The sequence below is a fragment of the Diaporthe amygdali genome (assembly GCF_026229845.1).
Source record: "Diaporthe amygdali strain CAA958 chromosome Unknown NODE_47_length_302777_cov_65_667284, whole genome shotgun sequence".
Lineage (NCBI taxonomy): Eukaryota > Fungi > Ascomycota > Sordariomycetes > Diaporthales > Diaporthaceae > Diaporthe > Diaporthe amygdali.
The window spans coordinates 255,840-280,679 of NW_026517067.1; the positions used below are offsets into that span (position 1 = coordinate 255,840).

Below are 24,840 nucleotides of genomic sequence, written 5' to 3' on the forward strand. Positions count from 1 at the left end.
GCTCCCAGATTACACCTCTGGCAAAATGGATTTCAAAACAATACTTTTCCTGCATTTAGATAGCTATCTTATAAGCTCACTGCACACAATTTTCGGGGACTTTGAACCGGCTCAGTAGCGCTTAGGTTTGAAACCAATGCCAACTATTTGATAATAATACTCAAATATCACACGAATTGTAAATAAACGATCTACTGTTGGCTACGTCAGAAACCTGGAGACTACACCTATGTGACCGAAGGGCGCTCTGTTGCGAAGAGCCAGCCAGGCATTGCAGAAGGCGGCTTTCGTCAAGACGACTTCAAGCTCACAACATTGACATAACTTCAAGATCGATGATTTCTTGTGCACATCGTCAATACGTTCTGGCGGAAGTCAGGGACTGTGTCTTAGACCTAGCTCATGTCAATATTCCATAGGTGAGCCTCCTGTGGTGTACCTTGGCATCTCTTCATACGCTTCCAGGGTATTCAGGGCATTGTGCATGACCACGCCTTAGCGACGGCATCTTTGGCATGTATGACAGAGTTGCCGTATGGCCCAAGTGAGTAATGCGGCAGTCGTGTTAATTTCTTTGTCTTGTAGTGGTGTTTCAACCTCTTGAGTGTTCTGATGAGTCACCCCGGGAGGCTTGAAGCTCAGCTTCACTAGCTTGGATGTGAACTATCCAAGCCGACCTGCTTCGGCAGTTGGTAAAACGGCCGATGCCAGCTCGCACTTTCCACAAGTCTTGACATTTTCACCTGCTACTTATTCCCATGAGACAGATATTCAGCACGTCTAGGAAAAGGATCAACTCTAACAAGAGGAAAGCCACGTTCGCAGAACTGTCGAAGTCAAGCGAGCGAGCCGCAGCCATGCCGGGAACATCAGGATCGTCGTCCGCAGATGAGGGGCCCATATACTTCTGGAGGGAAACCGAGGAGCCCTACGGGTGGATGTCTCAGTGGTACGCGTACCGGATGCGAGATGCTTCAGACAGCACCATAGTCTATCCGACAGCGGAGCACTACATGATGTACCAAAAAGCGAAACTCTTCGAAGACGACAAGACCGCAGACAAGATCCTTGCCGGCAAGGACCTTCATCCACGCAAGATCAAGGAGCTGGGGCGCGAGGTCGCCGGCTTTGACGAATCGACTTGGGTAGCGGAGAGGGAGCAGATTGTAGAAAAGGGGACCTGGTTGAAAATGACCAAGCCACTTCGTGACAAGCAAGTGAACCTGGGAGAGTTGCTTCTAGAGACTGGAGACAGGGAGCTGGTAGAGGCGAGCCCGTTCGATCGAGTGTGGGGCGTGGGGTTCCGGGCCAAGGATGCTGAGAACAATAGGGAACGTTGGGGGTTGAATTTACTGGGCAAGGCGTTGATGGCTGTCCGCGAGAGGCTCAAGGAGGACGGTGGAGAGCGCAAGGTGGACGAGAAAGGGAAGGGAGAGACGGCGGGAGGGGAGGTCCCTTCGTGACTTGAATACATTGCCATGAGCCCTCGTCCCCAACTTGGCTTTATATAGCTTGAGCGAAGGCCAAAGCCTTGCATTGAATCAGAGCATTGTCGGCTGTCAGAATCAGTAATTGCTATGCACTTCTACTGAACCTGTCAGCATTAAGACGCTTAGGTGAGAGTGCTGGCGGCTTATCTTAGCTTGTCGTCTGAACGTACGCGCGCTAGAGGTAGGGGGGGGAGGGGGTTGTCTGGGTTTGTTTGAGACCGGGTCACGTGCGTGGTCATGCGGCCCTTAACATTTTTCTGATTGCTGCCGGCTTTCCACACCAAAGCGGGGGGCCAGCGCTCGTTCGTCTCGAAATTAGCCAGGCAGGCCAACACCACCTGCTGTCTTCACTCCTGGAAACTTTTTTCGAAGCCCAGCAGCCCCATCCTCAACCCGACAAATCACCGACAGCGGCCATCAACAGCAAGTGCAGTCAAGATGTGAGTGCCCGAATGCCATCTTCCGACCGATTTCGAGAGCACCAGGAGGACAGAGATGTGTGCATGGACCGTCGGGTCGAGGTGCAGTCTGTGACGGGCAAATTCGAGCTTTGCACTCACTATCGATGACGCCTTCACAAACCGCCCTCGACCAACGTGGCCATCAACACCACGTCGAAACCATCACCGATTGGGTCCCACTTGGCACGATCTGGAAGGCTGACATGTCAATTTTCTGCTGTACAGGGTCAACTTGGTCTCCCAGAAGCGCCTCGCGGCCGATGTCCTCGGCTGCGGTGAGCGCAAGATTTGGCTCGATCCCAACGAGGTCAACGAGATCTCCAACGCCAACTCCCGCCAGTCCATCCGCAAGCTCGTCGCCGATGGCCTCATCATCCGAAAGCCCGTCACCATGCACTCGCGTGCCCGCGCGCGTGAGCTGAACCTCGCCCGAAGAATTGGTCGCCACCGTGGTTTCGGAAAGAGGAAGGGTACCGCCGATGCCCGTATGCCTGAGTATGTCTACCCAGCAACAAACAAACCCGGCCGATGAAAACAGGAATTGGGAGACGGTTCAATTGAACATATCGAAAGAGCTTGGGATACACATCTGGACGGCATGACCGTGAGGATGATTCAAGGCTGACTTGACGAATTACAGGCAAATCCTCTGGATGCGCCGCCAGCGTGTTCTCCGCCGCCTGTTAGTCAAGTACCGTGCCAGCGGCAAGATCGACAAGCACCTTTACCACGAGCTGTACCACGCCGCCAAGGGTAACACCTTCAAGCACAAGCGCGCCCTGGTTGAGCACGTACGTACACCCCCAACACTCCGGACCATGCGGAAACGACCAGACTGACATGTTTGCTTCTAGATCCACCGCGCCAAGGCTGAGAAGGCCCGTGAGAGGCAGCTCAAGGAGGAGATGGACGCCAAGCGTGCGAAGACCAAGGCTGCCCGCGAGCGCAAGGTGGAGCGACAGACGGCGAAGCGGAACGCCCTGATGGAGGGTCTGGAGGAGGAGAAATAAATGCATCAAGACGGCAACTGACGAAACATTCCTCTACTTCCTTACTGAAAGAAGCTGTCTTCGGAAAGGGATCCTGCATTCGGAGTAATCGGTTGGGTCGCTGCTCAGTACATATTTCTCTAAATCCTACAAGGTCTTCTAGAGAAGTGCTATCTCTTGACGGGGGTTTCGGGCAAGTTTTTACGGCATTGAAAACGGGATCAATGAGCTGCGAACAAATTTCACGGATGGTTTCCTTGTTTATGAAACACTCTACAACTCTTCCTGCTCACGACGTGATCTCGCTGGCCTTCGATGGCTCGAATACCCACCTAGATAGGCAGACAGATGGGCGACCGCTCCATAATGCACAGCCTGCTGAGCAATGATGTCTCTTGGTGTTCGCGGTCTGGGAAGCAATAGCCTCAGTCTCAAACCGGGGCCAGACGATCGGAGATGCGTTCGCTCTGCGTCCTTTTCGTTACAAAGGATCGTCGTCATACATCGCTCGCCCGTGACCTAAGTACAGACGTAGCAACCAACGAAGCGTCAGTCCACCACTCAGGCAATGATTACGTGCTGCTACGCACAGGAAAACACAACACGTTGCTAAGTCCTGTCTGCCCACTCAGCATAGCACCCGGCTGGCAGCAGGAGACAGATGTGCTCGGCCAGACGCTCACTGGAGCTTCAACCAAACACAAACCCGCCGCTCCAAATGCAGCTCTTCATTAAACATTCTATTACATGATCTGGAGGTCTATCTAGATAGGAGGGCAATGTCCAGCGCCTGAAGGTCAGACGAGTCATTGGGAGAGCAAAGATAGGGTGAGAAGAAGGGGCCAGCTCAGGCCGATCAACTAAAAGTTGGGTCAGATGCTTTCATATTGTCTCTTCTTAAGGTGGTGAGGTGCCGCCAGAGACATTTCAGCATGCTCCCGCCGAAGCGGAAAACCAGATGTGCATGTGAGCGGCTTCGTCATTTCCCAATATTAGTTGTTAAAGGGAGGGAAAAGAGAAAATTTGAAAAAAATCAGTGGAGCTCGCGGTGAAGATATTTTGGAGTGGAAGTGGCCCGTGCGTTGTGGGCTTTGGGGGAGGCAGGGGTCGGGTATCCCAGTGTGGAGCAGGACTGAGGTAGTGCAGCGCAGCGGGTGCCGAGGGGCGGGGTTTCCAGCTAGGTTGACCCGGATCGTTGATCGATTTCCTGGAGTCACGAATCACGATAACATCCATTCTCCGTGTCAGCCCATCACCGACACCGGTGCCCTTCTTGTCATCCACTGCTGCCGCCTCGCCGCCTCGCCGGACCGGTTGATAAGGCTGCTCCTCCCGCCCTCCGAACCTGCTCTCTCCCTCCGAGCTCCTACAATGACCCTATGAGCTTCTGGTGAGGTCCCCGTTCTTCCAGGAGCTTCAATTGGCAGTCCAGAGCGGAGAACAGCGCAGCTAACTCGTCAGTGGTGTGCCATATCACTGTCGTTAGGCTTGCTTGCAAGTGGTAGAGCGACCCAGCATCACCATGTCGGCTCCTATCTTCCGAGGCGCCTCGCGCATGCTCCGAGCTGTGCCAAGACGGTCACACCTTCAACAGACTGGCGCGCCGTTCAGACGATGTTTGTCTTCGCTGAACGTCGAGAGCCAGCAGAAAGTGCGCGAAGGATCAACTCCTGTCGCTCCAGTGTCTGCCCCTGCTGACAAGGTCGCTGAACAACAGTTGCTGGCCTCCCATCTCAAGGAGGCCGATCCGGCCATGTATGAGATCATAGAAAAGGCAAGTACACTCTTTTACCCATCCACTCCCTGCCGGTGGTGGAAGCCCACGATAGAGCTAGGAGGCTAACTGCGCCGGTGCGAACAGGAGAAGAAGAGACAAAAGCATTTTATCAATCTCATTCCCTCCGAGAACTTCACATCTCAGGCGGTTCTGGATGCCTTAGGCAGTCCTATGCAGAGTACGAATGCCGTCGTCCATTGAACAAGGCGCGAGAACAAAGGACTGACGCATGGATTGCAGACAAGTACTCCGAAGGATACCCCGGAGCTAGGTATTATGGCGGCAACGAGTTCATCGATCAATCAGAGAGGCTATGCCAACAGAGGGCATTGGAGACCTTTGGTCTGGACCCAAACCAGTGGGGAGTCAATGTACAATGTCTGTATACATCCACCATCCTCGAGCCCCTGACTTGACTTGGTACTGACTGTCTCATGCAGCCCTCTCTGGTGCTCCCGCCAACCTATACGTCTATTCAGCCCTGTTAGACACTCACGACCGGCTCATGGGCCTCGATCTCCCTCACGGCGGTCATCTCTCGCACGGTTACCAGACACCAACCAAGAAAATCTCCATGATCTCGAAATACTTCGAAACCCTACCTTATCGTCTCGATGAGTCAACCGGATACATCGACTACGCAAAAATGGAGGATCTGGCGATGCTCTACCGACCCAAGATCATCATTGCGGGCACAAGTGCATACAGTCGTCTGATCGACTACGCACGCATGAAGGAGATTGCTGACAAGGCAAACTCCTACCTCCTTGCCGACATGGCACACATTTCTGGCCTCGTGGCCGCAAAGGTTCTGCCTAGCCCCTTCTCTTTCGCCGACATCGTTACCACCACGACGCACAAGTCTCTCCGAGGACCCCGTGGCGCAATGATCTTCTACCGAAAGGGAGTCCGCCGACAAAACCCCAAGACGAAGCAGGACGAGCTGTACAACCTCGAGGGTCCCATCAACGCGTCCGTCTTCCCGGGACACCAGGGCGGGCCTCACAACCACACCATCGCCGCGCTGTCCGTCGCGCTTAAGCAGGCGCAGACGTCAGAGTTCCGCAGCTACCAGGAACAGGTGCTCACCAACTCGAAGGCGCTGGCGAAGAGGTTAGGCGAGGATAAGAGCAAGGGCGGGCTGGGCTACACGCTGGTCAGCGGCGGCACAGACAACCACCTCGTGCTGGTAGACCTGAAGCCGCAGGGCATCGACGGCGGGCGAGTGGAGCGCGTGCTCGAGCTCGTCGGCGTCGCGGCCAACAAGAACACCGTGCCTGGCGACAAGTCCGCGCTCTCGCCCGGCGGCCTGCGCATGGGCACGCCGGCGATGACGACCCGCGGCTTCAGCGAGGACGACTTCTCACGCGTCGCGGACATTGTGGACCGGGCGGTGGCAATCGCGAGCCGGGTCAACAAGGCGGCGAGGAAGAACGCCGAGGAGAAGGGCATCAAGCTGCCTGGCAGGCTTAAGGTGTTCCAGGAGTACCTCGGCGACGGCGAGAATGAGCCCGAGATCGTCCAGCTTAAGAGTGAGGTGGCCGACTGGGTTGGGACTTACCCTCTGCCTTGGGACGTGAGGTCATAAAGCATGGCGGCGGGTGATGATGGTTTACTGTGTGACTGGATAGTGCGCGAGCGTAACAGGGCTCGGCTGTGGCTCGCACGGCGGTGTAGTAGTTCAACCTCTTGACGCTGGCAGGGATGGGACGGAATTCTTCAACGGTCCTCTCAAAATAGAGCGTTCCGAGGCGTTTGGACAGAGACCAGAGGTCTTCGTGTAATCATCAGGCATTGTTTCCAGCATTAGCATAAACACAGCTCTGGTAACGGCGTGTATTTTGATCGAAGGTAGCAGCAGCATTGCAATATGCCAAGTGAGAGTGCTGCACTGTCTCTCTAACCAGCGCTATGCTCGCGATAATTCCACTCTCTGCCTCGAGATCATCCCGCGCGTGTATATCCCTGAGTAGTTTTGCACAACATCCAAACAAGAAGTCCTCACGACAACCTCATTTCTCATCATTCTCCTCTTCTTTCCCCGGTTCATCACTCTTCAACTCTGCTTTCTCTTCATCCCTCTTCGGGTCCTTCGGGTCCTTCGAGTCCTTCGAGTCCTTCGAGTCCTTCGAGTCCTTCGAGTCCTTCGAGTCCTTCGAGTCCTTCGAGTCCTCCTCACTCTGCTTTTCACCGTACTGCACGGGCCTGCCCGAGCTAGGCGTCGAACCCGGCCGGCTACAAAGCCACGCAATATTGCGCCCGAAGACCTCAATAACGCTCTTGCGCCCCGCAAAGTCCACCCAGTACTTCTCAAGGGCGGTATACCGCGCACGCTGGGCCCACGACTGCTCGAAGCGGGCGTCTGCAGCCCTCCACGTCTCGGTAATGGCGTGCAGGACGGGCCACAGAGCGTAGTCAGCAATGGAGGGCTGCTGCACGGCCCCGTTTCCCGCAAAGAACAGGTTCCCGTGTTCGTCGCCGCCGCCCCCGTCGGCGCAGAGCGGTCGAAGGTTCTCAGCCATCCAGGCATTGATCTGGACATAGTTTGCGCTTGCAAAGTCGGAGATAATGTTGACCGTCTCCTCATTTGAGATGTCGCGGGCCAGGGCGCCACGGGTGAGAGCTTTCCACTTCTGGCCCAGGGCGAGCGCGGCCTGGAAGCGAGTGAAGATCCTGGCCATCTCAGCCTCAGTGCCCTTCTTCTTGGGGTATCGCGCCTCTAAATAGAGCATGATGGCTACGTCGCCCGTGATAGTCGTCCGGTCAGCATCGTCGAGGACGAACTTCACTTGAACGACATCTGCCGCATCGCCGTAGCTGGTCTGCCCTTTGCCGGTGCCGATGGAGCCGTGCGCATAGTTAACCCCTAGCTCTGCTAACATAATCTTGACACGCCCATCCACCATTGTGTCGCCGCAGCCGAAATACCGCGGTGCGGACTTCATATGCAAGACATCGAAGCCGCCGCCATAGGTTTCTTCCCAGTCGAATTCACTTGAGTGGTTTTCTTTTCCAAAGCCTTTCAGCATGGTCACGGCCTCTGGCGTCTGTCCATTGATCACCGATCTGGCACTGCCACGGGTTTTTGACACTGCGCCTTGTCCCCATATGACCTGCTCGTCGGTATTCTTTACAGAGGAGAGGAACGTGCCGATGTGGCGGAAGGTCAAGCTTATGCGATACCCGCCAAAAGCAAGCTCTGCGGGAGATTTCTGCGACGTGGGTCGCTTGTCAGGTCGGATGCCGTGGAGCCACTTGCTGTTGGTGGCGAGCCCCATCTGAACAAGCGAGTTGTGTGGCATGCGGCAACGTACGGTCTGTCGCTTGGATGGTGATGGCTCCTCCGCGACCGTCGGTGGCGCTAGGTCTACCAATGTTCCAGATGGCTCAGTGGCCTCCTTATTCTCCTTGGCCGGGCTCTCCTTCTCCACTGAAGCATCCCTCTTGGTCCTAAAGGCCATGGTCCTCTCCGCCCCCAAGCTCACATTCGCAATATAAGAACCCCGGACAACATCCAGGGTCTTGTCGCTATGTTCACTAATGTAATCATTGCCGCTCCGGTAGCACTGGATTAACGCATGGTTAAGTTTGTGGCCTACTCTCTTCTCCACCTGCGCCCTGATAGCTTCGACAGCTGGTGTGAAGGGTACACAGAGAGGCGTCTCATCGCTGGGATGTCGGTAGATGGGTTGTGTACCATCATCGGAAACTTCTCCCTGCACGGCAACGAAGCGGGGCACCTCGCCGCCTTGGTGCATCATCTTCTGAAAGTGGACTTCAGAACATAGTCGCTCGAAGAGGCCGGAGGCGAGTGAGTCTGGGAGAAAGGAGTGAATGATTGTTGTATCGCCTTCGCAAAGTTTTTCGGTCACGAGGGTTTCAATGTTGGTGTCGTTGGGCGCTGTCACGCTCTCTGCTGGTCCTTGGATTTGTGAACCCTGTTCTAAGGCCTTGGGTTCTTCACTTTCGTTTTCAGCAAGGTAAGAGCCCTCTTTCTCGTGGTCTGGTGTCTCAGCCGTCAGGAGCTGTTCAGAAGGTACGAATTCGCCTTGCTCCATCCTGGCAGGTTTTGGCTTTACTGCAGCAGGTTCTGGTGGCTTGGACGATGCGAAGAATTGCTTCATGGCTTGTTCTGCGCTGGCGATAGAGATTATGCCGGTTTTTGAGTTTCCTGTTTCTCCTATGGTGTCTCCCGTCTTCGCTTTGCTAGCGGGTGACTCATTTCGAGCGGCGCGCGCCATGGGCTTTGTTTGGGAGGATAAAGAACCTGTCTTCCTTGCTTGCGCGTTTGCGCGTGGAATCAGAATTCTGCGCTCAGTCTTAGCATCTGCTTCGTTCACCACGGATTGTACCGCCTGCTTGGCTTGGGACTCGGCTGGCCCAGACTCAGGCGTTTCATTTGCGGCGAGAGGCTCGACGAGACCTGTTGTTGTTTTACGGGTAGAGGCACTGGCGGGATCTGTGGATTCGGGAGCGTTTAGTCTCAGCTTGTCCATCTCAGGAGAAAGGTCTGGCGACAGCGACAATGGCAGGGTAGCAGCAGCATCCTCTGGCTTGCCCTTCTCTCCTGTGCTGTCAGGGGCATTGGGTAGCGACGGGGATTCTGGGCTTTTGGGACGTACGGGTATGCCCTTGCTTGAACCGAGCCTGTTCCCTGCCATCGCCGCCGCAATCAGTTCTGGTGGTATTTGAGCTGGGCCACCTAGCGTACGGCCTCGATGATTCGCGTCTGGCCGGGACTGTGGCTTGGGCCTCAGCGTTGGAACGATATCGGCGACTGTCGCAAACTCGCAACCGGTCATCTCTGCCAATTTCCTCGTCGCATTCATATGCCTCGCCTCGCTGCGGTAACCGCAGCAGTCCTCCACTATTGTTATGTCGAATCCGTAGCTGCTCGCTGCCAGCGCCGTTGCATACACACTGACGTTGGACAATGCACCACAGATGTAGAGCTCCGTTGCAAAGTGCCGCCTGAGCAACTGCAGGAGCTGGCCGGACTGGAAGGCCGAGTAATATGTCTTTGTCATGGCATAGTCCCTTGGACCCTTGGCTGCTGCCAACTCAGGAAGAAGCTCTACACCTTTGGTTCCCTTGCGGACGCATTGCGGCTTGATTTTGCCGCTCTGTCCACCAACGTCACTGAGGAAAGCCTCCGGATCGGCTTCGAGAGGTGTGGATGCTGCGGGGGATGATCGGGAGGCGCGCGCGCGCGCAGCCGCAGCCGCAGCTGAACCACCTGGTCTATTTGGTAGCTGGGGGGTTTCGATGGCCATCATCTGCTCCTCGCCAACTGCACGGCTTGTGTCGAACTGGCTGCGGACCCATACTACCTCACCATAGCCGGAATTCCGCACGGCGTCGGCGAGCCTGACGACCTTAGCAACCATTCCATCCGGCTGGTTGACGGGGAGTGCGCCATCTTGAGCCAAGAAATCGTTCTGAAGGTCGATGGCTATGAGGGCCTTCTTGGTAGGCACGTCCGGGAAGTCGGCGGGGTTGATGGGAAGGAGAGACATGACGATGCGACAGAAGGCGACATGGAAATTCTTCCACACAAGAACAAAGGCGAGAGGGTATCGGGTGGTTCTAGAACCTGTGCTTGGTCAGAATATGGCTTTGTTTATTGTACGACCCGATGGTGCCGTAATACAGATGAGCGCCCAAGCTCTCTACATACCTCAGTCAACTCACGACACGGCCTGACACGACCCGACTTGGACTGTGCTTTGCCTCGTAATGCCGTCCAAAGAGATGGTTATGCTGACTCGAGGGTATCCAAAGGGAACAAGAGAGGTTGAAGTCAGAGGCAAGACAGGATGAAAAGACTGTGGAGGCCTGCAGCAAGCTTGGTCTGGATAGAGGTGGCTCGGTACAAGGTAGCCAAGCTAGGTGAATAATATCTAAGCGTCGACGCCACTAATCCAACATGGAGCACTGGATGTATAGGGTTTGTAGGGTATGGAGAATAAGTAGACTGAGAATGGGGGTTCAAGGAGAGCCCGGGATGAGGCATAGAAGGGCTGCGAGCGAATTGACCGTCGGCAATATTCTGGAGGTGATCGACATTCAGCCAGCCAGCAGCAGAGCAGCCGTCTTAGACGAGAGCCGGGAAGAAGGTTTGGCGATGGCAGAGGCCCATTTGATGAGAACAAGGTCAATGCCTATAGATGAGATATTGAATCCTGCGCGACTCGACTCGACTGGGCTCGACTCGTGCCGTACCGAGCCGAACCGTACGTACGATACTCGAGAGACACAAATGTCGTACACTCTTGTGCGCGTGTAATGGCAGTAGATCTGTAGTATGTGGGTAGGTAAGGTATGTAGGTAGGTAGGTAGCACAGAATGATGGATGATGCTGGGCTGGAATTGGAGGTTGTAGGAAGGGCCGGTCCTTGTCCTGGTCCCGGTCCTGGTCCTGTGCTGTTCATGGGCAAGGGCAGGGGTAGCTCCCTCCCTGATCCTTCTGCCTCAACCGGGTGGGCTTCGGCGAGGGGTAACGACGGTAAAAAGTGAGGGTAGACAGAAGACCCGCCCTCACAATCGACGCCAACGCCAACACCAACAACTATCGACCTTGACCTACATGTGACAAGTCTGCCAACGCGGGCCGTCACCAACACCAGCATCAACACCAGCACCAGCATCAACACCAACACCAGCACCAGCACCAACACCAACAGTGACAGTAAAAGCCAAGCAAACAGCGCGGTTGCAAAGTGACAACCTCTCGTCGACTGCATTGCCGATCCCTGATCTTCATCCAGCTTCTGTGTGCTGTAATGCGTCCTCGGACCAACATCGATCATGTCACCTCTCACCTTCAACTCTCCACCCCTGCCTCGACCTCCACCTGCTTGCTGGACTTGGACTTGGGATGAGCGCAGCGCAGCACAGCACACACCACAGCACAGCTTGATCTCCACACCAAGTCCTCGGCGTTAACTCGTCAAGGGCCACGCACAAACACGCACACAACACACAGCATATACACTACACATGTACGCCAGCAAGCCATTGATGCCCTGATGCCCTCACAGGGTCGTAGCCGACAGGTCACAGCCGGCCCAACGGTCTAGGCCCTCTTGGACCCCTCGACGACAAAAGAGCCCTGGCTCTTTGGGCACAAGACACAAAAGATACACAGAGGACCCTTGATATTCCCCCTCTTAAACTTCGGGAGCTACTACCTCGTTGGTGTTGTACGAAGTAGCCAAGGTAGTTTCTGCCGGGGCATGGGGGGTTACATGCACCATCTGCCTTCGATCGTGCCGTTACTGTATAATTAGTCTTCGACTGACAGCATCAGCATCATTCATCATCATCATCATCATCACCACCACCCACCATCACCCACCCAGGCTCACCAACCCGTCCGTCCATCCAGCCCTTCATGCGTCCACCCTCGGTCGCGGGATGCATGAGTTGATTGCATTCCTGAGCGGCCGCCCTGTGAGACTCTCTCTTCGGCCTCGTTCGCCCTTCTCTCCACGGGGTTGGACAGTCCAAGACCAAAGGACCTTGCATAGCCGCCCTATCATTATGCTATCGGCCACCAATTGCGAACAAAATTGCATATCCTGCCCCGTCTGCCGTGCCACCGCACCACCACTGCAACAATCCCACCTGCAAATGAAGCCCTACCGGTTACAGTGCCGCTCGCTGAACATGCATTCCCAGCCCTCCGAGCCCTCCACGCCCTCCCTGCCCTCTCCATGCTTTCCATTCTGAGCCTGCCAGCGTTGCAGCCGACCACACTGCAGCACGGAATCAGTTGATGCCAATTGCCGATGGCACCGCGTTCAGAGGTCACGCTCATCTCGGCCCCAGCCTAGCAAGAGCTCCTCGAACGCCAGGTCTGAGCTCCTCGTCGGGCTCATCGAAAGCATATTATTTATCTGGTTGGCGGGCTGCCTCAGCAATCCAAAGCCAAGCATGCCTGTCTAGACTACAAGTCACTGACTCGAGTAACCTCTTCGGAAAGCAGCCGATGCGCTCCAAGGAACTCTCCGACATTTTATCCACCCACAAACCGTTTCCCATCACGGGAAGTCCTCATCATGATACCGCAACGCTGCTCGTATCCCAATGCTCACATACGTCTGGCATGAAGCGCCCAGACCTCCTGCGCGTGGCGCTCCTGTCATGCAGTCACATCCTCTCCAACCCCTCGAAGCTGTCGTAAACGAGTTGAATCCTTCGACGCAGGCAGACGTCGCCTCCCTGAATCCCGACGGGTGATGGCTGCCAGAATCGAGATCCCGGCTATCGCCACGTGTATCGCCCGCAGCCCACTGTAGACGCCTAACCCCAAAACCACCTGCCCTCAGTCCACAGCAAGGATCGCCACCCCTGACTGCCGTGTAAGTGGGTCCGTAGCGCCCGCGAGCCTTACGCCCATCAGGCCATCAAACGACGAGATGCGCAACCCGGCTCCTCCGATGCTACCATCCTTCCTGTCCGTTGAACATTTCGCACGGCGCCGGAAAATCCTATTCGAGGGTCATGTCTTGCACTATTACGAGTTTCAAATGCTTCGCTCAAGTCATGGTGTGTCTATATGGTCAGCAAGTTACGACACAAAGCTTCAGTAGGCCTTCCTCGGCACCGCATCACATGCCTTAGCAACTCAGTGACGCATTCTCCTCCCGAAGCTCTTTGTGCAGAGACGGGGACAGAACAATTTTCTGTAGATTGGGGGACCCTTGAAAAACGTGCTCAATTGTCCGGCCGTTACCCTGTTGAAGATCGTTTCACTCACGAATAGAGACACCGACGTGACAGAACTCCTCATATCACCATTTGCGAGATGAGAACCTTGGAAATCTTATGCGGTCCCGAGCCGACACGAACACCTTGCTAGGGTAGCTTCCACGAGCTCCAGGCTTTGTGAGTCGAACCTAATATGCCGTTATATTATACATCAGGGCTTCACCCTGTGTGCTCGCGAAGTATCGCGTTGCAAATGTCCGGTTGAGAAATTTCGTCTCGACAATGACTACCGCTTTTGTTGTATCTGTTATAGACCCATGGGTTGATCGTAGCAAAGCACGTTTGTACGGGTCCTACAACATCAATGCGCCTGCCGCAACCCTGGACCACTTAGCGAAGGCATGACCTGGTGACTTAACCATGGTAGAAGCAAAGCCACATCCATACGGGGCAAAGGATGGCATGTCACTCAACGGAGAGTTGCTTCGACGTTCGGGCCCGCGCGGGCAGAGCGGGCGCCGCTCGGGATGGAGACGTCTCTTGATGTGAATGGAATGGCATCGCCCCGGCCTCTGAAGATTCGCTATACATGCTACACAGCCGAAAGTAAGTCACCTTGACTCCTACTCTTTCTCATGATGCGTCCAGCCCAATATCCTTTCGGCTTTCTCCGCCGTCCAGAACGCCCTGTTCTTGTTCCAGTCGCCTCTGAGCTTTGTATCCGGGTAGTATGTCTTCGCCAGCTCTGCCGATGGTGTATCCAGCGTTGTATCCGGCGCAATGATGTTGAAGATCTCGCAGCCATCATATTTGTCGGCACTCGTCACGCTTACCAGGCAGGCCCGGGCCGTGGCGACGGGGTTGACCCAGCCCCAGAGCTGCTTGACGGCAGCATCCTGCCAGTTCTCCTTGTGCTCCTGCAGTACGTTGGCCTTATTCTCCACCTCGTGGATGCGCAGGCAGGCGACTTTCATGCCAGGGAACCAATTGGGGAAGGCTTTGCATGCCGTCTCGGCCTCCAGCTTGGCCAGGGCGTATGAATCGCTCGGGCTACACGGGTACTCCTCGTCGATGGGGAAGTAAGGCAACCGTAGCGGCCGCTCACTGTAAGCCAGCCCGATGGCATTCACCGACGACGCGTAGCAGAACCTCTTGATGCCCAGCTCGGCGGCGGCACGCAGCCCGTTGAAGGCGCTGTTGACGTTATTGGAGTGCACCTGCCAGTCCGGCTTGCCCACTGGGTTGGGCAGTGCTGCGAGGTGGATCACAGCGTCGCAGCCCTTGAAGGCCTTGACGGTGGCGTCGTAGTCAGATGCCGCGTCGGCGGTGCGCATCTCTGTGTTTTGCGTTCCATCGTGCTCCTGTTCTGTGCGGTTGATTTGCACCGTCGAGTGGCCCTCGTTTGCGCACAGCTTCACGACCTCACGACCGACGGTACCCCTTGCCCCTGTGATTGCGATCTTCATGCTGGGTGTGGTTTTCAAGGCTGACTTTAGTGCTGATGTGATCAAAGTCATGACAGGCTCTCGTTCTCTTCAGGCGAGAAGCTCAGCTTGATGCGACTGCTTTTATCATGCAGGTACTCGCCTCGCCTCGCTCGCCTCGCCTCGCCCTGCCTCGCCCTGTTCAAGTCCATCGGCTGGAATGTGACGTCAGGATTGTGAAATGTCGAACATCATAACCCATCCACCGTCATCATGTTGTAAGTCGCAGCGAAAGGATGCGATCATGGCTCGGAACCGTCGCGTATGGCAGTTGCTGCCCGGACGCTTCTTTGAGCAATCTAGAACCTGGTGGTGTTCGATGCCCAGTGTGCCCGGCCTTGCTCCACTGCCAATGTCCCCTCCCCACGGGCCGCGCAGCAACCCGGAGCTCAACGATGCCACGACTCTTTCCCGAAATGAATCATGTCCATCATCTCTTATAAACCATCTGAATAAGTCTTCCCTGACAGCTATCATTCACTGACATGAGTTGGACTTCCCTGCGGCCTCTGGACGCGAACTAACGAAACACGTGGAAATGCTTAACCGATATGGTTTTTGCACCTGTACCTCACCTGGCTACTGCCATTGGCCATTATACGACTTCTTCTTGATCATACTATTGCGATGTATAAAACAGACGCTGAATAGGAACTCTATCCGAAGTTTGAACCGGGTGCGGTGCGGAAAAGAGGGCAGGGTTCCGTTGGGACTGCTTGCGTGTAGGTACCAGGGCTCAGACCTGACCAGCCTTATGGTGTTTCATACCGGCTTGCGAGATATGCTTTGGAAGTTTATAGGAAAGCCCCCAATCAGTGTGTCTTCCGAAGCCGAATACGATGTCTGGAAATAAAGCTCCGAAAATGAGAAAGAATGGGGCAATTGAAATCGCATTGTTGACAAGAAACTTGCTCAGTGGGGCCATCTATAGATGGGGTGTAGATGCAGATGTTAACTTATTAAAGTTTCACCAATACCTGCAAGTCATTGGTGATTCATTTGTGAACTACCCCATATTTTGGCATAGGTGTCCTATGATAGGCTGCGTTTTGAGAATTCTCGGGTTCTTGAAGCGATGGGCAGAATCATTGAATAAAATAATTGTATGTTGTCTAGATGCACCGGTTCACCATGACATCTGCTCAATTGATGGCGTTCAGCAGCATGTTTTCATGTTTCCACAAAAGGTGCCTTGAGCTACCTTTGGAAGGGCACGCCTCCCTCATTAACTAAACCTGTGTTTCAATACTACTTGGTAGTGGTCCACTCGCCTCTTTCGCTCTCGTTTACTGTAAATGTTCCAACGCTGGACGATCAACTTACCTGGCATTTGAAATCGCAAGCGTATTAGGTTTGGGTGATTTCTCACGGTGTCAATGTCGATAGGCGGAACAGAGCATGACTAGATGAAGATGGCTTCCTTGATCCGCTATGGTCTTGTTACGTTGATCAACTGAGAACAGTTGGAGATTTTACCACCGGTGCCCAAGTGCCTGTATTGAGCATAGCAAACCAAGTTGCGTCCTTGGCCGGGCTCAATTCCATCACCCAGTAACGTGGCAGCAATTAGTCCTCATTAAAATCCACTTAACAAGGCATGTGGAAACTTGGGACTCGTAGCATTAAGATACAATCTACCAAGGACAGGTATGAGAGTGATACACATGTTGGCTTGTACATGTGTTCTCCGGCAAGACAAATTGGATATCCTACCAGGAAGATGATCGGGCACGTGATTGTTCAAGCATACCGGTGTTTCTCTCGAAGCCATAACACTCAATATGGTCTGCTCTATAGTCTTGTGCCCCGGGATAGATTTTTCTGAGCCTAGGTCTTGAAATCACCAAGGCACTCTACTGCCTAGTACGAGCATAATTACCTGGATATTGTTGCTTCAAAGCCTATGTCCCATGTAGAACATATAGGGGGAAAGAAAGGCATTGCTTGGTGTTACGTTTGGCTACCTCATTCTTCCGTATTCCCGGGTACTCTCGCTCAAGGTTCGTCTCGCCAATCTAAAATGTATTCTGTATCTAACAAAAAGGCCACGTATACCGAAGCTTCTTTTCTAATGTCTAGTCTTGCTCTAATCTATGCTTTTAATCTAGTCAATAAGCTAACTTCAATTCATACTCCGAGTCCCGTCTATGACCCCGGATGCACTCTGCACTTTATTATGGACACAATAGTGTCTCAGTTGGGCAGCCTCGGCGGAGCCTTCCCATCACGAATCCGTTCGATCTCGACAAGTAGCTGGCTGAACGTCGGGCGAGTTGAGATGTTTTCAGCCGAGCACTGCTGGTGCAGGCTCTGCAGGTTCCTGATCACTGCACGTTGCTCTTCCGCGACGGTAGTTACGAGGCCTAGCAGATCCTCAACGAGGTGTGCGAAAGCCATAACTTCCAGCTTCTCCACCAGCGGCGAGACTTTGCCGCCATGCACTGTTGCTGCGCCAAAGTCGCCAAGCAGTGCGTGACCGTCCGCGCTTGTAAGAATATTATGCGCGTACAGATCCCCGTGGGCAACCTTCTTAAGGTGCAGATGCGCCGCCGCAGCGGCAATGTCCTCAAGGATATTCAGGGCATTCTCCACTGATAGTCTCGCGTCTGTTGGGTAATTGTCTCTTGTGCACGTCAGAAGGGATGGTGGCTGCCCCAGGGTCTGGTAGTGGGGAGGAATAAGCTGCATGACCAAGCCTCCCTTGAAAGCGCCATTGGCCTCGTCGGGATGACCGTGTATCCGCCCCAGAACATCAATTATGTTTTCGTGCTGGCCGGCTGCTATGCAGGCTACCATCTCGTCTTCCGGTGTGCCGTCGCTGGTGAGCGCGCCTCTGAAGAGTTTGATGGCAACTTCCTTTGTGGTGCTCGAGTCGATCCTCCAAAGGCCTTTCGAGATGATACCAGACGCCCCTTCACCCAATGTATGCTGAACCTCTAGTTCTGACCAGTTCACATGTGCCAGTCCGAGTTGACGGTCGTCAGAGACGGCCAGTACGTCCGACGTGGAGCAAGGGTTACCAGCGAAGCTTAGAAATGCCAGCTCGGGCATATCGAAAAGCCAATCTGGGAGGGTCTGCAACTTATTGGAGCTGAGACGCAACAAACCCAACTTCTTGCAATGCTGCAGCTCTTCAGGTAGTGCTTGCAAACGGTTACCTGCTAGCATACACTTCTGTAACCTGCCGCACTTGCCAATACTTCGCGGAAGTGAAGAGAGCTGATTGTCTGTCAAGATCAACCATCGTAGCTTCGGTGGGAGGGAGTCCTCAGGTATCGAAGCCATGCCGTTGCCTCGAAAGGCGACCATCTCCAGCTGTGGACAAGAGGCCAGCACCGGGGGGAAAGAAGAGAATGCACATTGCGAAAAGAATGCGATTTTGAGGTTTGGCAAGCTCTGGCCAAAATCTGATGGCAGGGAGGAAAGCCCAGTGCCTGACAGATCGAGCTGCTCAAGTGTTGATCCCAAGTCAAATATCTCAGTGGGAAATGCTTGCAAGGGACAAGTCAGCTTGAGCTTTGTGAGCGCTGCGTCTTTGTAGCCTCCACTCTGGAGGATCTCGAGATCGTGCATCTTGATCGGAGGGGAGTGGAGTTTGTGTGCAGATTGCGGAGGACAAGAGCCTGGGTTTTGAGCATTTCGGGGGGGGGGGGGGTCTGGGGCTTGAAGGAGAATCATTTTTACTTATTTATGTATACCGCTATTTTCAGCTCTGCGGGCCGGGCCCCTTTTCCATAAGCCATCCATCCTGACACGTGCGAGATAACTACTGTATCTTAGGTGGCTCCCTTGTACGCTCAGGCAAGCCACTTGCCTTGGGCAGGCTAGAACTGCCTGTCACAGACATCCGCAGCGGATGAGCCAGATTTAGGCTAGAAATTCAACCTGTGTTGACGCACAGAGATGGACGGCATCGTGAGTAAAGTCAACAGTGGGAGAGGTTGATGGAGTTCGTCCACATGGAATTTGAGCCTCAACTCGATGCAGCGGTGTTGACGCTAAAACAGGGACAAGCACCAATCCCTGTCTCCTCCGGCCCCACTGCAACCTGCACTCTGGACGCGGGCTGAGCTTGGGCCACACTGCACCTGCTTAAGCTTCCCCAGTTTGCAGCATTGCACTTCACGCGGACATTCGAACGTTCGAACCCACCGCGTCTCAGTCGCATCTGCGAGTCCCTTGTTTCGAGACTGCCCAAAGTGCATCTATTTGGTGCATTCGCTCGACCCGGGAAGAACCACTAGTAGCAGGAGACCAGCGATAGACTGCTGGTGACTGTCAACATGAGTTCCGAGGCGCCAAAGAAACGAGCATCGTCCTCAAGTGACGACACGCCAGGTCCAGCAAAGCGACAGCGCACGCAGTCGTCGAGTACAGCCAGCTCCGCCGAGTCTTCTGTCGTGCTTCCTACCCGAATAGATGGCCCGCCAAATTTCAACGAGCAGCACAGGATGGAGTTGCGCCGTGCCATCACCCTGGCGCTTGGCCACGTCGGCTTCGACTCCGCATCTGAGGAGGCACTCGAGAGCTTCACTCACATGACCGAGACATGTCAGTTTGCACCACTCATGTGCCCGGAAGTGATACTCGCAGGATGCTGATGATTGCTACGTAGATCTTTCGTCTCTCATCGAGGACGTCAAGTTGATCGCAAACAGCGCTCGCCGAATCCAACCCATCCCTACCGACTTTGACCGGTCCATCAAGCGCTTTAACATTAACCTGACCCACCTGAAGCCTCACCGCAGACCTCCTATACCACAGGATAGGATAAAGGCGACTTACACTACGGAGATGTTTCTGGACGGCGAGACGATGGATCTGCCGACACTGGACGAGAGGCTCAGCGGCAAGGACGATAAGGACGCCAAGCTCTACATACCGAAATCATTCCCCGACTTCCCCAGCATACACACCTACAAATACACACCCACCGATGTCGAGTCTGTGACGGTCCGTGGCCACGACGTAGACCCCGAAGGCACTGCGAAGCGCGGTTCCCCCGACTGGCGTGGTGATCCCAAGAAGATTCGCGAGGCGGCAGCTCTCCAGGCGAAGCAAGCCGAGGAGGCGCTACGACGCCTTGTGAGGGCCAGCAAGCAAGCGAGTCTTAAGGACATGCGAAGCACTGCCGAGAAGAACCCGGTCTCGAAGGTGCGCTACAACCAGTGGGAAGACGCGATGAAGGAGCTGCTGCAGGAACAAGGGCGCGCAAACGGCAAGGACGTTGCAGCCAGAGGAGACGTTGCGGATCACAGCATGGTCGTAAATGCGCAGAAAAGGTTCCACAGGCGAGAGGTGCCCCGATCGGCAAAGCGGATGCAGGTCGCGGATACTATCCGGGGCAAGGGCTGAGGAGATTCTGGCCGCAAGGATAGCCAATCCGACGATTACAGCGTTGACGATTCAAATCCACCTGGAGAGAGAGCACCAAATTTGGCGCCTGAAGGAAAGAATCTTTGAACGACAAAATCTCACCTCTCAAAATTATGGTTCTGACCCGAATATGAATGTCGAGTCGCAGGCCTGAACCTTGGACCTTGATGTATTCGGGAAGCCCTGGAGACAGTTTCGAACTTGAGAGCATCGGGATAGTCCTGGCATGGCGCCGTTGCAGAATGATGGCCTCTCCGTACGACTTTAGGTTTTATTCCAAGCAGAACATCATGGCCAGACTCCATTTTAGGTGCGACGGAACCACCGTGGCTTGGTGGATGGTGTACATCTGGCTCAGTCTCACGAGGGGGCCTTCAGGTGGTATTCACCAGGTGCTAGCAACCCCTGGAAAGGTCACGAAACCTAGTCTTGCAGCCATGGGAGACTTAGTGGAGCTTTCAGGTTATTCACCCTGAGAAGTCAGAGGAGATGAGGGGCATGATAGTATGCAATAGTTGCGCGAGCGGGACATTCCCTCTCGACGACGAACACCGAAACAGGCCAACGACCACGGCCTACAAGATTTCACACTCGGCACTTATTACCGTCTGATGAGTCATTGCATCACGCAAGCACATCAACGTATCAAGCATTTTTTTAGGAACCATGCGGCGTTGATCTGAGCTAACTTCTGTCTGCGACTCCGTAGCATAGAAGTACAGCGCCCATCATTGCATAGAATACTTATACCGGTATCACTGGCTTCCTAAAGCTGTTTCGTACACCTTTTGTCTTGATTGAGTTGCTATCCGGCTTGATTCTTTGTTGATTGTGATGGGATATGAGCAACAATTCTATTATGTTGCCGCTCTCAAAAGTAGATCTGTGAACCGCGGCAATCCGTCGTTAAAAAAGCCGACGCCTGTGCGCCTGATTCATATAGTCGTGCAAAGGAGCATTCGAAATTGTTTGACTTTTCGATGGAGATGAAGATATAAAGATGTCGTGTAAGTCCAGGACTGACGATATGCTCATCAGGATTAGCCTGGATGAGCCGGCGGCCAGCTGTCAGAGTGGGTCGACAGCTCCAGGGCTTATCGCCAGCTGGCAGGTCTGCTATCAAAATGGACTTTGTGATTGGCCAGCCTTTTTTCTTCGCACACTCTCCTCCATCAACGAACATCTTGACTTTGCGACCACCCGGAATTCCAGTTTGTACCTGCAAGCCAATTGAAGCTCGACCATCACCCTTCCAGACCCCCAGACCTCCTCTTTGTTGATCCTATTTCGACGAAGAATTCAATATGGCTGAGCAGCTTGTTCTCAAGGGCACCCTCGAGGGCCACGTAAGTTGACCCCGAACCCACCCCCACGATAGATATTTGCGACCCCGCGGAGCAAGCAATCGACGAGCTCGACGGCAACGACCGTGTAGGGCGGGGATAGAGACTTGGACCTAGGTACAGCCGTGCTGACATTTGTTCTCTGTAGAATGGCTGGGTCACCAGCTTGGCCACCTCCATCGAGAAGTACGATCAACGCGAAAATTAAACTATCGAGGCTCGTTTGACTTACACCGTGATAGCCCCAACATGCTCCTGTCCGGTTCTCGTGACAAGACCCTGATCATCTGGAACCTCACCCGTGACGAGTCCCAGTACGGTTACCCCAAGCGATCTCTGCACGGTCACTCGCACATCGTCTCCGACTGTGTATGTACTGCCAAACGAAATGAAAATGGGAGAGAATCTCGGCAGGAATGGAGCTTGAATACTGATGAGTTGGGCAGGTCATCTCCTCTGACGGTGCTTACGCTCTGTCTGCCTCTTGGGACAAGACCCTGAGGCTCTGGGAGCTCGCCACTGGCACCACCACCCGTCGCTTCGTCGGCCACACCAACGACGTCCTGTCCGTTTCTTTCTCCGCCGACAACCGCCAGATCGTCTCTGGTTCCCGTGACCGCTCCATCAAGCTGTGGAACACCCTCGGAGACTGCAAGTTCACCATCACCGACAAGGGCCACACCGAGTGGGTTTCTTGCGTCCGATTCTCTCCCAACCCCCAGAACGCCGTCATTGTCTCCTCCGGCTGGGACAAGCTCGTCAAGGTGCGTAATTTTGTCTTTCGACGTCCCTCTTGATAACACGATATGATGCTTTGCACTTTTAAACAAAGTATTTGCTACTTCAGAGCTTTCGAGCTATGAGACAAACAATCACCTTGCACTGATCCTCCAACCCTGTCAAGTTTCTGTATAAGACTATCATGGGAAGGAAGTTGTTAGCTGACACTTCTCACTAGGTCTGGGAGCTCTCCACCTGCAAGCTGCAGACCGACCACATCGGCCACACCGGCTACATCAACACCGTCACCATCTCCCCCGATGGATCTCTGTGTGCCTCCGGCGGCAAGGACGGTACCACCATGCTGTGGGACCTTAACGAGTCCAAGCACCTCTACTCCCTGAACGCCAACGACGAGATCCACGCTCTCGTCTTCTCCCCCAACCGATACTGGCTCTGCGCTGCCACCTCTTCCTCCATCATCATCTTCGACCTGGAGAAGAAGACCAAGGTCGACGAGCTGAAGCCCGACTTCGCCGCCACCGGTACCTCCAAGAAGTCCCGCGACCCCGAGTGTGTGTCTCTGGCCTGGTCCGCCGATGGCCAGACTCTGTTCGCTGGTTACACCGACAACATCATCCGTGCCTGGGGTGTCATGTCGAGGGCATAAGGGATATGCTCTGGAAGGTCTGCGATAGGTTGAAGGGGGCGATGGTGTTGTGTGCCAGCTACTACTTCAGGATGCTGGCTGGAATGACTTACGGTTCATGGCTGTGGGCGTACAAGGACTGCTTGCCTCGTTTATAGCCTGGTAATAGGCAAAAATTGGGCGCAAAAACCAGCGTCGTTATGCCGCGAGGCTCTGCCAAAAACAAGGTGTGATTTGCATCGCTGGCTGGGTGAACGGCGAGATAGGTACATTATCGAGCCAAGAAAATTCCAAAGGTTTACCAAAGTCGTGTGCACTCGGTATCTTAGATTGAGTGATGATGTGGAAGTGAACCACACAGTGAGTGTCTGACGGCGGGGCCATGATGGTGGCCAGCCACCACGAGGTAACGGCGTGGTGTCCAAAGCCGAACAACTAAGGCGTCTTTCAATATATGAAAGACACCGTCTGACATGCTTTCCAACCGTCACACCAAAACGAAGCCCTGAGTAATTACCTGCCCATTTACCACATCGACTGGATCGGGAGTTTGACAATGCGAATGTGCCGGAGTACGGACTTGCCAAGTTACACATACAATATTTCGATGCGGTGGCAATGATGGCAGCGAGGTTCTGAGTCTTGTCTGATTGCCACGTCGCACTCCTCGGTCCTTAGTTTTGTGTCTGCCGCAGTCTAACGTCCCATATAAACAAGACATGCTCCTCTTCCTTGCGGCTGCGCACAGGGTTTAGTTGTATCCTGGACGCATGAGATGATGAAATGATCCTCGTTACCTGTCTCACTTTGGCCTTCTCTTTCTTCTTGTAATATATGTGTACAAGGGCGTCCCCGACACGGCCTGAAAGGTGACCAAGGACGACTGAGATTGGGCTGTACTCCAGTGGTTCAATATTCATGATGCAAGCCGGGTGGCGGTCAACTTGTGGTCTAGCTGGTGTGCAGATATAGTGGCCTCAGCAAATCATCCAATCTGGACGACTCTACTTGCCAACATTCGAGTTCGCACGCTTACCACATTACTTCTTGGAACTGACCTCTTCGGAGGGGATATCCCGGAGGAGAGAGCGAGCGAGCAGGTAGGCGGGATAGCATCCAAGTATTTAGGAAACATGGCTACTTCGCTGGGGTTCTACCCTCCAAGAATCTTGTCGAGCTTTCCCAGTTCCGAGAGAAAGAGTCAGGTCAAACGTCTGCTTGTTTTGGCTACGCTGGCCAACCATGAACTCGCAGGCTGGCATCAAGTCAATAAGGGACTTGTGCTTGAGTGACAGCCCTGCAGATCTGCAGTGAAGGCATGGGCAAAACGGCGCATTTTCCGCATCCCTGTGGGAAGCAGTCGCTACAGTACGAAAGACCGGCGATCGTAAAGAGCTCAGGGAACGGCGACTCGAGTGACTCCACGCCCAAAACTTGGTGACACAGCTTCCAAAGGAAAAGTGATTGCGTATGTCCACGGCATGAATGTATGCTTGTCTGCGAAGGCAATCTGGGCATTAGGCTTTCGCCATTTCCTCCCCTCAAATGCCTAGGAAATCTACCATAAAGCCCGAGAAATAAAGTCCCGCCATCCGGGGCTACTATGGAGAATTTCTGGCCAAACAGATGGGTACCCTTACTTTCAGTGTCTGTATGGGGGCCCACCAGCCGGGCGCCCCAACATTTGAGGCCAAGATTGGTGCAGCCATTCTATTGGATCGTGCACCCCATCTGGGAGACAACGCAATAATACCCAAGACTCGGAATCGACATTATGTGCCTCTGACGGGAGCACTGCAAATTGCGCCCGCGCGATGAGCGCATTCTGGAAAAATATTG

At 54.2% G+C, this 24,840-nt stretch overlaps 7 protein-coding genes across 7 annotated transcripts; 4 read left to right on the forward strand and 3 right to left on the reverse strand.

Annotated features, from left to right (window-relative positions):
- Positions 1-857: 857 nt before the first annotated feature.
- J7T55_009404 (uncharacterized protein) lies at positions 858-2,961 on the forward strand (the record flags this gene model as incomplete). Its single annotated transcript, XM_053134727.1, has 4 exons — positions 858-1,459; positions 2,177-2,446; positions 2,592-2,742; positions 2,806-2,961. 4 exons carry the CDS (start codon positions 858-860, stop codon positions 2,959-2,961), a joined length of 1,179 nt encoding a protein of 392 aa, XP_052987602.1.
- Positions 2,962-4,462: 1,501 nt separating this feature from the next.
- On the forward strand, positions 4,463-6,305 carry J7T55_009405 (serine hydroxymethyltransferase; the record flags this gene model as incomplete). The annotated part of the gene is made up of 3 exons (XM_053134728.1): positions 4,463-4,718; positions 4,958-5,095; positions 5,158-6,305. The coding sequence occupies 3 exons, from the start codon at positions 4,463-4,465 to the stop codon at positions 6,303-6,305; spliced, it is 1,542 nt and encodes a 513-aa protein (XP_052987603.1).
- Positions 6,306-6,729: 424 nt separating this feature from the next.
- J7T55_009406 (uncharacterized protein) lies at positions 6,730-10,233 on the reverse strand (the record flags this gene model as incomplete). Its single annotated transcript, XM_053134729.1, has 1 exon — positions 6,730-10,233. One exon carries the CDS (start codon positions 10,231-10,233, stop codon positions 6,730-6,732), a length of 3,504 nt encoding a protein of 1,167 aa, XP_052987604.1.
- A 3,819-nt stretch (positions 10,234-14,052) lies between these two features.
- Positions 14,053-14,895, reverse strand: J7T55_009407 (dTDP-6-deoxy-L-talose 4-dehydrogenase; the record flags this gene model as incomplete). Its single annotated transcript, XM_053134730.1, has 1 exon — positions 14,053-14,895. One exon carries the CDS (start codon positions 14,893-14,895, stop codon positions 14,053-14,055), a length of 843 nt encoding a protein of 280 aa, XP_052987605.1.
- A 2,211-nt stretch (positions 14,896-17,106) lies between these two features.
- Positions 17,107-18,486, reverse strand: J7T55_009408 (uncharacterized protein; the record flags this gene model as incomplete). Its single annotated transcript, XM_053134731.1, has 1 exon — positions 17,107-18,486. The coding sequence occupies one exon, from the start codon at positions 18,484-18,486 to the stop codon at positions 17,107-17,109; it is 1,380 nt and encodes a 459-aa protein (XP_052987606.1).
- A 710-nt stretch (positions 18,487-19,196) lies between these two features.
- J7T55_009409 (uncharacterized protein) lies at positions 19,197-20,268 on the forward strand (the record flags this gene model as incomplete). Its single annotated transcript, XM_053134732.1, has 2 exons — positions 19,197-19,464; positions 19,529-20,268. 2 exons carry the CDS (start codon positions 19,197-19,199, stop codon positions 20,266-20,268), a joined length of 1,008 nt encoding a protein of 335 aa, XP_052987607.1.
- A 1,325-nt stretch (positions 20,269-21,593) lies between these two features.
- Positions 21,594-23,022, forward strand: J7T55_009410 (g-protein beta subunit; the record flags this gene model as incomplete). Its single annotated transcript, XM_053134734.1, has 5 exons — positions 21,594-21,635; positions 21,781-21,818; positions 21,875-22,001; positions 22,079-22,396; positions 22,591-23,022. The coding sequence occupies 5 exons, from the start codon at positions 21,594-21,596 to the stop codon at positions 23,020-23,022; spliced, it is 957 nt and encodes a 318-aa protein (XP_052987608.1).
- Between the last annotated feature and the right edge of the window lie 1,818 nt (positions 23,023-24,840).